Source organism: Episyrphus balteatus, chromosome 1 (genome assembly GCF_945859705.1).
Source record: "Episyrphus balteatus chromosome 1, idEpiBalt1.1, whole genome shotgun sequence".
Taxonomy (NCBI): domain Eukaryota; kingdom Metazoa; phylum Arthropoda; class Insecta; order Diptera; family Syrphidae; genus Episyrphus; species Episyrphus balteatus.
The window spans coordinates 23297803-23313423 of NC_079134.1; the positions used below are offsets into that span (position 1 = coordinate 23297803).

The 15621-nt window shown below is 33.8% G+C and overlaps 1 protein-coding gene across 1 annotated transcript; it reads right to left on the bottom strand.

Moving 5' to 3' along the window:
- Nucleotides 1-1822: 1822 nt before the first annotated feature.
- On the bottom strand, nucleotides 1823-13342 carry LOC129921070 (leucine-rich PPR motif-containing protein, mitochondrial). Its single transcript, XM_056002716.1, has 4 exons — nucleotides 13127-13342; nucleotides 12341-12863; nucleotides 2780-5798; nucleotides 1823-2682 (listed from the first exon to the last, which is right to left on the bottom strand). Exons 1-4 carry the CDS (start codon nucleotides 13261-13263, stop codon nucleotides 2132-2134), a joined length of 4230 nt encoding a protein of 1409 aa, XP_055858691.1. The 5' UTR covers nucleotides 13264-13342; the 3' UTR covers nucleotides 1823-2131.
- Between the last annotated feature and the right edge of the window lie 2279 nt (nucleotides 13343-15621).

Sequence of the window (15621 nt, forward strand, 5' to 3'; positions counted from 1 at the left end):
GAACATTAATTTGTGAAAGTACAAATTAATTAACCTTTTTTATTGGTAGGTCAAACCACATACAGGTAACGAAAATATTTCCAAATTTCTAAAAGTTTAGATTTTATGCATATAATTAATTATGCTGACAATAAAAAAAAACGTAAAATCAAAGGTCGATAATAGCCAACACAGGAGTGTATCTGTATTTTTACAGGCCTTTGGTAAATAGTAAATGCTTTTACTTGAAAAATTGTAATTTTTGAACTTTTTTATCCACATTTTGTGCATATAAAACCTAGTATATACTTATTAATTTCCTATTGCTAGGATTAACTATTTTTCATGCATACGGGCCCTTGTGTGATAAAAATATTATTTTTATACTTTTATTCTTTTTGATTGGAAAAAATTGATTAATCGATAAACAAGGCTATGGATTGATTAAAACATCAGCAGAGAGATCAATTGATACACATGCTCAATGATATCTGGGACTTCGCTTAGTTTGTTGAGATAAGTAATCTTATCTAAGGAAGTCTGTGATGTTCTCAACACGAATGTTAGTATCGGTTGGATGACCGCTGTGTGGTTTTTTTACAGGAGAAAAATACGGCTTGAAGATTTATAAACTCTTTCGTGTATATTAGGTTTTCAGTTCAACTTTTTATCTTAAAGGAACACTAACTACTATTTTAGCTTCGATCTGAAAACGGTTAGCAAATATTTTATTCGCATTAAAAATTCTCTACTTACAAAAAAAAAAAAAAAAATAAAAACAAAAATGCTTCTTCATATGAAAACTTTTTACGATTTTGATTGAAATTTGTTTACGGATTCTATTAAGTAACCGTAATTTAAAAATGAGACAATTAAAAAAAATCACTTGGATTGAAAAATAATCTATTTTTTGAAAAAGGATCGAAAAAAAATATTTTAACGATTTAAACAAAAAATTCCGAAATCACTATTCAGTGCAAAATTTCAATATTTTTATATCATTGATTTTTTTTCTTAAAGACAAAAATTACATAATTAATTAAAAAAAAAACCAAACGGACACAGTTGGTATCGCACGTTCAAAGTTTTCAAAAAATTGTCAGTTTTCACAAAAAAAAACGGCAACGCAATATTTCCCCCATGCGTTTGTGAAAAGTTTAAAACTCAGTTTTGTTAAAATAGCTCACAGCATTTCGTATGTGCATACACAAATTTTATTAAAATCGTTAGAGCTATTTTGGAGAAAATTACAATCAGCCATATTCTGAATGAAAACTCCCGGGAAAATGTGTTCGGAAGAAGTGCTCCCAATCGTAAACTACTTCCACAAATCAACCCCGTTATATGCAGCGGTAAACCTTTGAAAGTTGTGACAAGAACCTACCATTGCAAGTCTTGAGGTCTTTTAAAATATTTAAGATATACAAATCTTAAGTTAGGAGAAGAGAGTAGGTCACTGTGGCGTATGTGTAATTTTTTTCTACTCGATTTGAGGGCAAATATTAATGGGAAATCAACGGAGATGTATCTGATGTAGGAAACTGCTGCCTCATATATGACACATCTATTTCGTAGTGAAACTTGTTATTGTTTTGATTTACTTTGTTTTTGTACAGCTCAGTTTTTACTCACTTTTTATTTTAAAGACAAAACAAAAACAAACTACACAAGTAAGTATTTGCTTTGTTTTTGCTTTGCGAATAAATAAAAAAATTGTGTAGATACAAAGTTGGAGAAAAGTATTACTCTTTTTATTGATTTTTCCCTTCTATTTACTTTCTTTAGATAAAATAAATAAAAAACAATAATTTTGTTATTTAAGTATAGAACGACAAGTCGTATACTTTTTTATTATATTAACTTTAACATAGGTACATTATGTTTGCTTTTTTTAATTTATTTTGCATATATTAATTGTTTTTTATTTGCAAATGCATTTGCTGAAAATAGTGATGGATGTCATTAATAATTATATTTCAATGTCTACAACTATAATTTTGGTTAAAGAAGCTTCTATCAATCCAAATCAATATATAGATGAATTAATTATCTTAATCTTAATTTACACCTATAGGTAAAAATACTTAACAAAAAAAGAACATTTTTTTTATTTCAATTAGTTTGTTTTGCTGCTGCGTTTTTTTTTATACATCTAAGGCTTATTTGGGCCTCTCTTTACATCATCATCACTACTCGAGGTACTGTCACTATCGCTACTACTACTTCCCGAACTATCACTACTACTAATTGGATCGCTGGATTTTTCATTCTTCTTCTCAGGAATTGGATGGGGGAATTTCTTACCACTTGCCTCTAGGCCAGTTTTAAGTCGAATTAATGCCGTACGATTAATATGTTCGATTGGGAAAGATTTCAGAGCAACATTTAAATCTTCTAATGCTTTATCGAATTTTTCATTGGCACATTGAATATCCAATAAGCAACTGTAAGCATTGCCAACAGCTCCGCCAGTAATTTGTGAATTTGACAATTGATTGATTAGATTTCGAGCTAATTGTTCGTCATTCTTTTCACGACAAGCTTGTAGAATTCTTTGGAACATTAAACGTGGCTCATTGACAAGGTATTTATCCCAAACTTGCTTGGCAGCTGCTTCATTTCCATTTATCGAATGATACACCCAAAGGACATTCATTGCTGCTACTTGTTTTTTATCTGCATAAGCCTTTGCTAGTTCCTCGACTGTAAAGTAAAGTAAAAATAAAGTAAAGTAAAATAAAGTAAAGTAAAAAAAAGAATTAGTAATGAATCCGCTAAAAAATAATATAAATTTACTTACATTTTGGCAACAATTCTGGATATTGATCAAGAATTCCCAACGATCCACCACGTGGGAATTTACTTGCTGCCTCAGCAATCTCTTCCGGTGTCTTTGCGTCGGCAATTATTTGAGCCAGTCTATTCAAATATTGTTCACATTTTCCGCTGGCAATGTTAGCATGGCAATAACGGTTATCGAAGGATACAACTTTTTTCTGCTCATTTGTTAGCTTCTCTCCAATCCTCTCGATTGTTTCCACATCACCAGTTGCTGCAACTTTATTCAAATAGAATTTGAAAACCTTTGGAATTGGTCGACGACCCTTGTCTAACAATTCAAAAACATGCTTTGTTGCTTCACTAAGCCGTTGGGCATGAATTAAATTCTCAATGATCTGAGAAATATCATTCACACTTGGTGATTGACCTGATGGTAATTTGTCCTTCAATGCGAGTGCCTTATCTACATCACTTGTAAGTAAAGCCGAACGGAATTCGCTTAAAGGCGATGAAGTCGTCGTTGAACTCTGTTGTTGTTTGACTACTTGAGGAATTTTTTTTTCACTTTGTTCACTGGATCGCACTGAATTACTGGCTTGTGGAACAACAAATGGAATCTCCATATTCTTGCTCTTCAAAAGTTTAGCTAATTTGATGAGGAACTCATCACTTGGAGTTATCGATTCCTCTTGCATTTTAGTCCATAAACCTAAACCCTTATCAGCTTCTTCATTTTTGCAGTAACTCAACAAAAGGTTATAGAATATCGAATTACGATCAATGTGTTGTAAGTCTTTTGTAGCTTCAATCAATCCTTCAAGTGGTTCGACCATTCCTTCGTTGCGATAGCGTTCACAAGCAATGTCAATTCGCTTTGGACGAGTACGAAGTCCAGGAGTTTCGAGGATTTTCCTTGCTTGACGAATACGTCCGCACTCAACAAACGATAGAACCAAATCATACAAGCTATTCACTTCACCATGAATACTTGTACTGAGATCGGTCAATTTTTGTAAATTCGCTGCATCTTCTTTTTGAATTAATCGGCAGGCGAGTTCATTCTTCCATGGAGTTGCCTTGTAGGTTGCAGTAATTTGTTCGAATTTTTCCATTGCCTTTTGGATGTCATCTCTGACCAAATGCACTTTGACCATTGGTCCGAGGAGAACATTTGTTGGGATAATGTAGTTGTTGTCGATCAGAGTGTCAAACATTTGTTGGAGCTTCTCGGCATTTCCAGTTTCGGCCAATTGATTGAGAACCCTCCAGCATGATGAAGTGTACACAAATGATCCCTCGTTATCGGCACGGAATTCAGCTTTCTTGTTCTTTTTCAAAAATTCAATAGATTCATCGATTTTCTCTGCCTTAACCATCATTTCGGCAATTCGAAGGGTCTTTAAGTTATCCAAAAGGAATCCAGGATCATTGGTCTTTAACTTTTTGTAAAGCTGCATGGCATCGTCTAAACGATCGTTTTGAGCATAAAGATCAACGAGTTGTGCCCAGATGCCGCTTGGGATGACAAATTTCTCAGATTCCAAACGTTCAATAACCTCAACAGTTTTCTCCAGATTCCTCGATTTGAAACAGGTGACGAGAAGCTGACGCTTGATGTTATTTGTGTTTTCACCTTTGGCCTCTTGATTTGCAATGAATCGTTCAAGTTCGTCAATGTTCAGCTTGTCAAGGGTACGTTTACGTGTTGATGGTGTGTCCAAATGAACAGGATCCAATTCGCCGGATGTCATCTTGCTGAGGAGTTCGGAAATTTTTGGTGTCATTTCGGAGCCCAAACGTTCTTGAATCTTCGATGCTGATGATCCAGTCATGGAAAGACCTTGCTCAACGAAATGAGTGAGGATATTTTCTAGAACTGCTACGCGATCGTTGCGGAAATAATTGGCTGCATCGTTAACTATTTGACCAATGAATGCAGGGCGAGCGTTTTGACCTAATATTTCAGGCTCAGTTGATTTTTGTTCGGCTTTTGGTTCTCCTTCAACTACATCAGCAGCTTCTTCGGTTGCGATTTCTTCTTGGCTAGCAGCAGATAGATTGTCTTTGCTCAAATTGTCATGAATTTGACGAACAATTCTGGTGAAAGACTTATAGTCATTGGTATTGTTTAAAGCTTGAATGAGGGGAAAACGGAACAATACTGGAGCATAGTAGGCGCGATAGCTTTCGACAACTTTGGCGGCTTCTTGCAATTTATTTTGAAGCAATGCATTGTGTGCGGCGGATGAAGCAGCAGTTCCATTAGAGACACCTGCATTTGTTAGAATGCTAACAATACGATCCACACGCTTTTCATTGAGCTTAGGAATAACGTATTCACGAACAGTTTCGGAATTTGGTTGTAGACTGAATTCGTTTTGCATTTTTTCAATGATTTCAATAACTTCATTGGATTCGGCAGAACAGATCAGAGGCCAGAAATAATGTTGCCTAATTGGAAATCCAGAGTTCTTTAGCTCTTTGAGAAGTGGAAAAGTTGTATTATTGGCACCATTTATTAATCCAGATTCGGTAGCAATAAGTAATGCTTTAGGATTGAGTCCTTCGTCTTGGAGTAATTTGCAAATACTTAGAATCTTTTCAATTGGTCGATTGACTTTAACCATTTGACGAATAAAAAATGTTCCAGCGTCAACAAGTTGTCCATCGGCACGGGTAGAACGTGGCATAATGCGAAGGACTTTAAGGCCGACTTCTTCGTAACCTTTATTCACTAGACGAAGAATAATATTGACAGCTTCTTGATTGAAACCAGTGAATTTCTTAAGTTTTGACAAGACTTGATCGATTTTGGCTTCATGACCGTTTATGGCTAGAGCATAGACAGCATCGAGAAGATCTTTGTCGAGGAGGAATATATCATTTTTCCCACATTCATCGATGGTTTGAAGAATGGCATCGATATCGCCGTGACGAGCATAGCAACAGAGGAGAGTTGTGTAGGTATCGGCGCTAGGTTCAAGGCCAGCTTGTTTCATTACTGTGAGAATGGATTTTGCTGATTCGATGTCATTTGCCTAAAAAATAAAGAGTTTTTTTTTTACTATGGTTTTTGATGGAGAAAACCCCTTTTTTTTGTTAATTTAACACTTTCGATTAACCATTAACCAAGTAACTAATAGTTATAAAATGAGTTTTAAGTGAGAGTTTTTGAAGTTGAAACAGTTAGAACGTTAGAAATACATAAATACTTTGAATGATAAGAATAATATGCTCATTGGAGTTACAAAAGGGCTGGGTTGATGGCAGGTAGAAAATATGAATATTTCCTATAATATAATGGTAACCAGTGATATAATTATAAGAAGTTGGGTAATACTTCCTACAGAGAGTCGACGGATGAATGGAATGCCGACCAATATTCTTTGTTATTCCAGCAATTTCAAGAATTTAAAATTGTAAGGAAGTCGTTTATTTACATAAACGTAGATTACTTCATTTGGGAATCGTCATTAAACTGCAGTTGAAGTTGAACTACAAGTCAACTTGATATGGCTAGAGTCTAGTCAATAGAAAAATAGGTGATGACTGTAAAGAGTATACCTTACTCGCAAAGGTCCTGGGACGCGACCTAATAGTCACTTGGAGCTTTATTTAAAATTCAAAGTCTTACGAATTGAAATATTTTGATGTAGAATGAAAGTTAGAATTCCACTAAATAAAATATTAAAAAAAGCTGCATTTACTATTTAGCAAAGTTATAAAAATAAGAATAAATTAAGCAAAATACATGCTTAAACATAGTTAATATTTTTGGTTCAAACTGATCGTTGTGTATTTTGTTGATTTCGAAAGCTTGGGCAAGGTTACAAAACATAGTTTCTTATTATTTTTTGTACTGCGATGTACTATAAAAATTAGTCAATTTGTTTCCCCTTTTTTGAAACAAGATATTAAAATTTAGTGTTACTTACATAAATAAAGTGGCACTCTTTTCTTGCAAAAAAGCTATAGGGAATAAATGGGGACTATCTCCTAAAATAACTCATTGGCTATACACTGCAGTCATCAGACCTATTCTCACTTACGGGGTAGCAGTTTGGTGGACTGCTCTGGAAAAAGTAACATATCGAGACAAGTTAAGCAAAGTCCAACGTTCAGCCTGCATGTGCATCAGCGGAGCTCTCCGTTCGACACCTTCCGCCGCTCTTGATATATTACTCAATCTTCCACCCATAGATATATTCAGCAAGCAGGTGGCCGCGAGCACTGCTATTCGACTCCAAGCCATCTCTCAATGGACCAATAACTCTATTGGCCACACAAATATTCTGAATTCATTCGGATCAATCCACAGTCACTCCGACTACACCACCCCACAATTGGTTTTCGGCAATAATTATGAAGTCACCATCCCAAATAGATCAGAATGGGAAAATGCCGAATTTCTAAGAGATGATTCAATTCATTTCTATACAGATGGTTCTAAAACCAATGACAGAGTGGGTGGCGGGGTTTACTCCGATAGACTTAATGTTAGTCTCTCCTTCCGTCTCCCTAATCACTGCAGCGTGTTCCAAGCGGAAATAATGGCGATTAAAGAAGTACTGACTTGGCTCAAAGAAAACGTGATATCTACATCGGATATCCGCATCTTCTCTGATAGCCAGGCCGCCCTTAAATCGTTAGCTTCGGTTTCCACAAACTCCGTTACTGCCCGCGACTGTCGATCATCTCTCATGGAGATGTCAGAACAGTTTAACATTCACCTTTTCTGGGTGCCGGGTCACAGAGATATTCTGGGAAACTGTGAAGCAGACGAACTCGCCAGAAATGGAACTCTAATACCAATTTTACCCAATAAGGCAAATATTGGTATACCAATCGCAACGTGCAAACTCATGCTGAAGCAAGAAGCTATAGAGGCAACAAACATACGATGGTCAAACATTATAACTTGCCAAACGACCAAGCAGATCTGGCCTAGGCTAGATCCAAAACGTTCAAAAAATTTGTTGTCTCTAAGCAGATTGCATATCAGCTCTGTAATAGGTGTCTTAACAGGACACTGTCTCATAGGTAGACACGCCATAAGACTTGGCGTTATCTCTAACGACTTCTGTAGAAGTTGCCTTGATGAGGAAGAAGAAGAAACAATCCAACATCTTCTCTGCTCATGTCCTGCCCTTTCCAGTAGACGTAAAAAATACCTGGAAAAATATTTCTTAGAAGATACCAGTGAGCTAATCAATACTGACATCTTCAACCTTCACCGCTTTATTAAAAGCTCCAACTGGTTTAATTAGTGAGGAATTTCCTCACAAAATCATGGTATCACAACGGACCAATAAATGGTCTAAGTGTGTCAGTTGTTTTCCTGACAGCCATTTCTACCTAACCTAACCTAACCTACATAAATAAAATCGTGTTAAATTTGTATTTTCTGTATTATACCCACATTTGTTTTCCTCATTAATATTTTTAAAAAAATGTTGCATCGTTCAAAAATGGAGTGTGTTAAATAAGTGCTAATTCGTAAACTAAGATCAGACCAATTCTCGTTTTGAAATAATGCTTTATTTTAATGTATTGAGTTTACTAGAATTAATTTTTATCATTTTTGGAAATTCGATCATATATCAGTAAAATAAAATCCTTAAGCTCATATCAGTCATCACTGTTGAACAATTGCTTCAAAATTTTAAACAGATTCCCAGACTGATTGTGTCAGGGCCTTATACTTACTACGAAATTGTCATAGCTGAATTTCGACGCAATATTTGATAGTTTAAGAAGTTTTGGTGGGGTCTTCATCTCGTTGAAAAATTATATCAGACAACACGCAGCCTTCAGTTGCCAAAAAACTTTTCGAAACTGGCTTGCATAAAAAAAAGGGTAATAGAAACCATGAATAAGATTCCGTTTCCCTCATATCAAAAAGACCTGCGACCTTTCGAAAAATAGCTGAGTTTGTTGCGCTCACCAATCTCTCAACTTAGGGGCAATTCCATGGTAACTCACGTTACATTCACAAAAATTTCCAACACATAAATAATTTTTTTTTTTTTTTTCAATTTTAATGTAAATTGATACGAAATTACTATCCATGAATGGAGCATAACTATTAACTAATTAACTAAAAAAATTGTCTTTATTTTTAACATTTGCTTGGGAAAAATAAAAGTTTGATGGTAACTCACGTTACAAAAATCGGACACGATTTTTAAGAGTCCGACAGTATGAAGTTTTTATGTGAAATTAAGAATCTCAATTTGTTTTCAATGGAGATTCCATACATACAAAATTACAAGCTTTTAATATGAGTGACAAAACCAAACATTTTTTCAATATTTCGAGGAAAAATTTTAAAATATTTAGGTAACTCACGTTACATTATTTTGGTAACTCATGTTACCTGCGATTTGTGGTTCCAAAAGTAAAGAAAAGATGCATTTTCACTCAAGTTTTTTTTAATCGAATAGTGTGTAACGAAGCTTGCTTAAATGTTAACTTATTTTAGCACTCACGGGGGGATATTGTCATCGTCACTATTTGACTCATCATATTTTCAGTTTGCTTGTTTTTCCGTCATTTTCATGTGAAATTCTTCTGTTGTTGGCAAGCTTATGCTATAAAAATGCTTTAAGATTATTAAACTCCCTGAATTTTATGTCTATCCATAAGGGAATACAACAAAGAATCTTTTCTTGCAACTTGCATAAAGAGTTGCCGTTTGTAAATAGTAATTTGCTAATAAAAAAAGTAAAAAAGACTGCATAATTTGTTCAAAATTCGTGTCCACTTTTTCATGGAATTACCCTTAGGAGGATTGATGAAATGTCTTTCTTTTTGCTTTTTAACTTAAGAAATAGTTATTATGGAAACGTAAACAATCATTTGGCCAAGTAAAACACAGTAAAATTAGATTTACTGATTATTGAGTGTTGTTTTATCTTTCTCGAATTGAGGAGTGAATTTCCCAAAAAAACAAACTGAGAAAATCACTCTTTGAAGACATAAAATCATATCATATCGTTTTTGCATGTATCTCGAAGCACCTTTCTTTAAAGTTTTGTTTTCTGTTAAGTATCACTTGTAAACTCTTGAGAAGACTAGATATAAAGGAACTTATTAATAAATCAATCGATATGCCTTCAAGTTAACTTGATTTCCTTCTGTTTAATTTAAATACTTATTTAGTTTAAATAAAACATTATTTGTTCTTTAAAAAAAAAAAACAGAAACCAAAATTGCTCTGAAGAAACGTGTTTTTCACAGAAAGGGACGATAAGAAAAGTCACGAGGTCTGTTCGTTGTTTTCCCGCTACAGGGCACTCTGAGTCTGAGTCATGTCAAGAAATCAGAGTTTCTCGGGTTTTCATTTTACATCGAACACCTCAGAGCTTTAGTTTCATCAGCTGATTTCTGTTTTGACATTTGTTACTTTATTTAGTTTCTTATTTCATGAATTTCGTGAAAAATCTCATATTTACCACACAAATTTTGTATCCACAAACGACAAATCAGTTTTCGCACTCTAAATTTTTTTTTTTTTCTTTAATTTGAAATTGATTTGATTTTGATAACTCTGAATTCCGCGCTCTGACAAAATACCCAGACTTGTTCAGGGTGCGTTCAGAGCGAACATCGAACACAGAGGAAATACATCTGGTTGAAAAAGGAGCTACAAAAAACGCTTGACGACGAATTCGGAGCGACCCAGAGTTCCCTAGAGCTCAAAACGAACAAACCTACGATTTCGCTATTTGTTTTATTTTTTTTTTCGATCTTCGGAGAGATAACAAAGTCTCGTTTCATTCATTTATAGAAAGTCACACTGTTAAAAATATGTGGTATAATTACGGTGACCATATTTCTGGAAGCGAAACCCGGGACAGATAAAAAATTTGTTGGATCGTTTTGAAAATATTGATTTTTCAAAAAAAAATTAAATTTTTTTAAATGAGTTTTCATAATTGTTCCTTATTTTGATATGAAGATTTCCTAAACGATTTTATGGGAGCGTTTTTGTTGCAATCATTTAAGTCATTTACCAAATCAGAAATCAAGAAAATGGTTTTCTAATAATGTCTGTTAATAACTTCTAAAAATATATTTTTTAATCAAAATTGGGAGATCTGTTTTTTATTTTAAATGATTTTGAAATTGTATGTTCTTTAAAACAACTTTTTACATTTCCTTAAAAGTTTTGAAACTTATCTGGGTTCTTTACTCTTCCATATTGTGGGCACAACGCCAAAACCACGAATCTGCAAAATTGTAGTTTTGAGAAAAACGACTTCAAAGTTTTGGAAATTCATGTAAATTGATATTTTAGGCTTTTAGGCAACAGATGGATGATTGGGGTCGAAGCAGTGGATAGAGGAACCGATAACAAGTTAAATGACGCATTAAAGTGAAAATGTCCAAAAATGCAGATTCGCGGTTTTGGCTTTGTGCCGACGATATGTTGTTCTTTATTGGAAAACATTTTACCTGGTGTAGCAACCTGACAAACAGTAGCTGGAACTAAATAATTGACGAACATTTAAAAAAAACTAAGCCTAGTCTAGAGGCGAAACGAAAATTTTCATACAAAACCAGCACACATTTTTGGTTTTCGTTGCACAATACGCAGCTTAGGTAACGAAATTCTTACCGATGCTAGAATATAATGGAGATTTTTCAATCGTTTGTCACTCCCATTTATTTGTCCAGGCAATTTTTCTTGCAGCAAAAGTTTTTTGACTTTGGATACTTAGAAAAATTTTCGTTTTGCTTCAGCAGCGTACTAGGCTTAGGGCGAACAACGAACAAGGATTGGTCCGAAAATTTATGTTGTTCATTGACCCATAATCATAAATAACTCTACCAAAAATTACAACTTCCTCTATCGAATCAAGGTTACTGGACTATTAGACATAGTGGGGGATACCTATTAATATACTATTTAAGTTGCTTTTAAGAAAAACTCGAGTTTAACCCATTTGAATTGCATAGAATAAATCACAGTTTAAGTTAAACAACAACTATGAATATGTTCCAGTGTATTCCTTAATTGTGTGAAACCTTAAATATTTCGAAAAAAATAGGTACTCGTACCTAGCCCTTAAGACTAAATAGGAGGTTATTTTCTTAGTATACTATTCTGCTATGTATTGTAATCTCTGGCTACCAATACTTAAGGTTTTGCTCATATTAGCACTTCTATTTATAGGAGATGCATCGTAAAGATTATTTATGTTTTCTCGGTCTGCCTGACTTCTTTATTCAAACACTTTCCAGTTGGATACATATGAAGAAATTGAATTTTTAATAGGAATGAAGGGAAAGATATTAGAATTGGTGCGTCACATCGATCTGTAAAGCACTATTTGAGGTTTTAAGTAAAGTATCTCCAAAGAAAACCTTCAACTTAAAGAAAAAATAAAGTTTAAAGCCATATATGTAAAGACTGCATTTTGAAAATATGAACACAAAAAAGATGGACTTTAAAAGACATACGATAGAGACTCTGAAACAGGGTGTTACTAAAAATGACAAAAAAAAGGGATTAATGATTTTTATGAATGTAATATTGACACCCATAAAAATCAATCAATTTAAATTCTTCGCTTACCTGTGAATGTCCCAAAATCAAAGCATTGAAGACATTCTCATTGACCGGCAAATTCTTCTCCCTCATATATTCCAATATCCTCGTAGCTCCATCAATATCGCCCTGTTGACAATATCTCAAAACCAATCGTTGATATGTAACACGATTTGGTTCAATGGCCTTTGACTCGAGTTCTGATAAGAACTCTGCCGGCGAGAATGGATGTTCATTCTCCAAATAGACTCTCAACAAAGCATTGTAATGTGAAATATCCATTGGAACATTCAGCGAATTCAATGTGTTCCATATTTCTTGCACCAAAGCCGTCCGGACTTCTGGCAGCTCCTCTGGAACCAAATTACCACAACAACGAATAACGAGCAATGATTGTGAGCTCGTTGCAGAGCGTTGATGACGAATTTCATCAAGAACTTCTTCAATATCTCTGCGGGCAATGCGACCAGTACGACGGACATCTGAATCCAATCGTTTGAGTTGTTTTTCCAAACTGATATCGGCTTTGGCCGCTGTCGTTGCATAGCCGCTAGAGAAAAACAATGAAATGTGTTTTAATTTTGTAACATTTTTTTAAGGTTAGAAAAAAAGTGTTAAATGCTTTTATTTTCTTAAAGAATGAATGAAACACTTTAAATAAACTGAAAAGTTGTTTTTAAAATGATTTTGAAGAATTTTAAAAATAATTTCAAAATATATTGCATTTGTTGCGTAAGAACCGGGAGTAGTCTTTTTTTCTGTTGAAATCGCATTCAATACGTAACCCCGGCGGTTTTTTGGCTAAAAACTTACTTGATTAAATTGCTGCAAACACATTGTGAATTCTGGACAAAGCTACCTTCAGTTTCACGAACAGATTGGAAGACAACACTTCGTGTTAAACCAGCAAAATAACGAAATAACTTTCCCGAGCGTAAAATCGATGCCATTTTCTTCTTGTGTGATTGAAAAAATTCGTGAAGTCTTTTTTCTTTCGAAAATTTTCTACAACTCTTTTTTTTTTTTCTATCGAATGCGAGATGTCAAAATGACAAGTTCTTTCACGTGGGGCATTGCCATGAAATAGAAGGAATTTCAAAATAAGTTATGCCAAGTCGACAAAGAAATGTATTTGAAAATTTATACAAAAAAAAATATTTTTAAATTTTAATAAAAAAAAAGCTGTAAAAATTTGCAAAAAATAACAACATAAATTTCTGATTCCAAGTGTTAATAGTTGCAATAGCTAGGTTGTTTTGAAAGCTACTAACACAACAGCTTCTGTAAACTGAAACCTCGTATGTAAAAGCTTTTATAGAGCTTGTATGAAGCTTCCTCCAGAATGTAATTGATTATAGAAGTTCTAACTTGTTTAAGAACTTCTAATAAGTTGTTTAAATACTTTTAAATAAACGGAAAAAACCTTGTTTTTCAGATAACCTTCGGTAAATTAACTTATAGAAAATTTACAGAAGTTCCCAAGTTTTTTTTACATACACATTTGTTTTTTGGTTGTGAAAAATCTAGCTGGGACATTTTTTGATTTTCACATTGAATAATCTAGATCGGGCATATATCTGCTTTTTAAAGTAATAAAGTTTTTGATTTTGTCAATAAATATCCTATGATGTCCAAGTGGGTTTCTTTTTCTATAATTTTGATAAGACTTGTACCTATTGAAGTGCATCCGAAGCTATTTGTAAAATCTCAAAGCTTCAATAGAGCTTCAGTAAAGCTTCGTTCAAACTTCTTATGACCCTTAGACGGACAGAGGGACCTTCCTAAAGTAGGCAACCTACAACCAACTTTTCACGAGTCGATTTTGGCCACAGAATGATTACATTACCAGCTTTATACTACGTTTCCACCTTCCCTTAATCCGAGATTTAGCTAAGTAGATTTAGCATAAAGCTCGAGTTTTATTCTAAATCTCGGATTGAATGTAGGTGAAAATCTTAGATTTAGGGTAGCTGAACCCAAATCTGAGATTTAGCGAAGTAGATTTAAAATAAATCTCGAGATTTAAGCCTTAACTACATTGGCTCAAAAAGTGAAAAAGTTCAAAAGTGAAAATTTTCAAACGCATTTTTGTATAGTTTTCCGGGCTAGAAAATCAAAACAAATTATGCAGAAAGATTTTTTTTTTGTCTAAAAAACAATTTCACAATTTCTTTTTCACAAAAGAATTGGGCTAGCCAGAAAAAAAATATTTTCACTTTTGTAGTTTTTCAAAAAGTGGTGTATGTAGTTAAGCCTTTATTCTAAATCTACTTAGCTAAATCTCGTATTTAGCGTAGGTGGAAGCATAGTATTTACTACGTTTCCACCTACCCTAAATCCGAGATTTAGCTAAGTAGATTTAGAATAAATCTCGAGATTTATTTTAAATCTACTTCGCTAAATCTCAGATTTGAGTTCAGCTAGCCTAAATCTAAGATTTTCACCTACTTTCAATCCGAGATTTAGAATAAAACTCGAGATTTGTGCTAAATCTACTTAGCTAAATCTTGGATTTAGGATAGGTGGAAAAGTAGTATTAGGGTAGCTGAACCCAAATCTGAGATTTAGCGAAGTAGATTTAAAATAAATCTCGAGATTTATTCTAAATCTATACTTAGCTAAATCTCAAATTTAGCGTAGGTGGAAACATAGTATTACAGGTGGTAATGTAGCTCCTGTAAAGCTTTATAGAAGGGATATTGTTTATTGGGAAGGTTGTTGGGCATGGAAAAAGGAGAACGTTATACAAGTTTGACCCTCTATAAGGATCTTAAGCTTTGAGATTTGACAGATAGCTTCTGAAGAGCTTGTATAGCAAAGTTTATATGAGCCTTTTAGGTGTAAAATTAGTCATGGAGAGAAACTTCTCACCATCGTTATAACATCGAAATTGTTAGTTGGGCGGCCATCCTAGTATATTCATTAATGAAATCAAAAACTTAATCAGTTCAAATAGCAAACAAATGTCCGTGCTAAATTATTCAATGTCAAAACCAAAAAGTGTCCGAGCTAGATTATTTAATATCAAAACCAAAATTCAAATACAAAACTTTCTGTTAAGCTTCTATAAATTCATTTAACAGGCTTAAGCCATAACTACAATGACCTAAAAAGTGAAAAATTTACAAAAGTAAAATTTTTTTATTTCTATAGGGCTATTTGTTTTTGGAAAAAACTAAAAAAATTTTTTTTTAAACCAAAAAATAAGCTTTCTGCATCATTATTTCTTTGCCGCCGGGTACAAAGGGTTTAAGTCATCCCAAGTAACAATTTTACTTGCATAAGGTCCATTTTCTTCGATTCGGCAA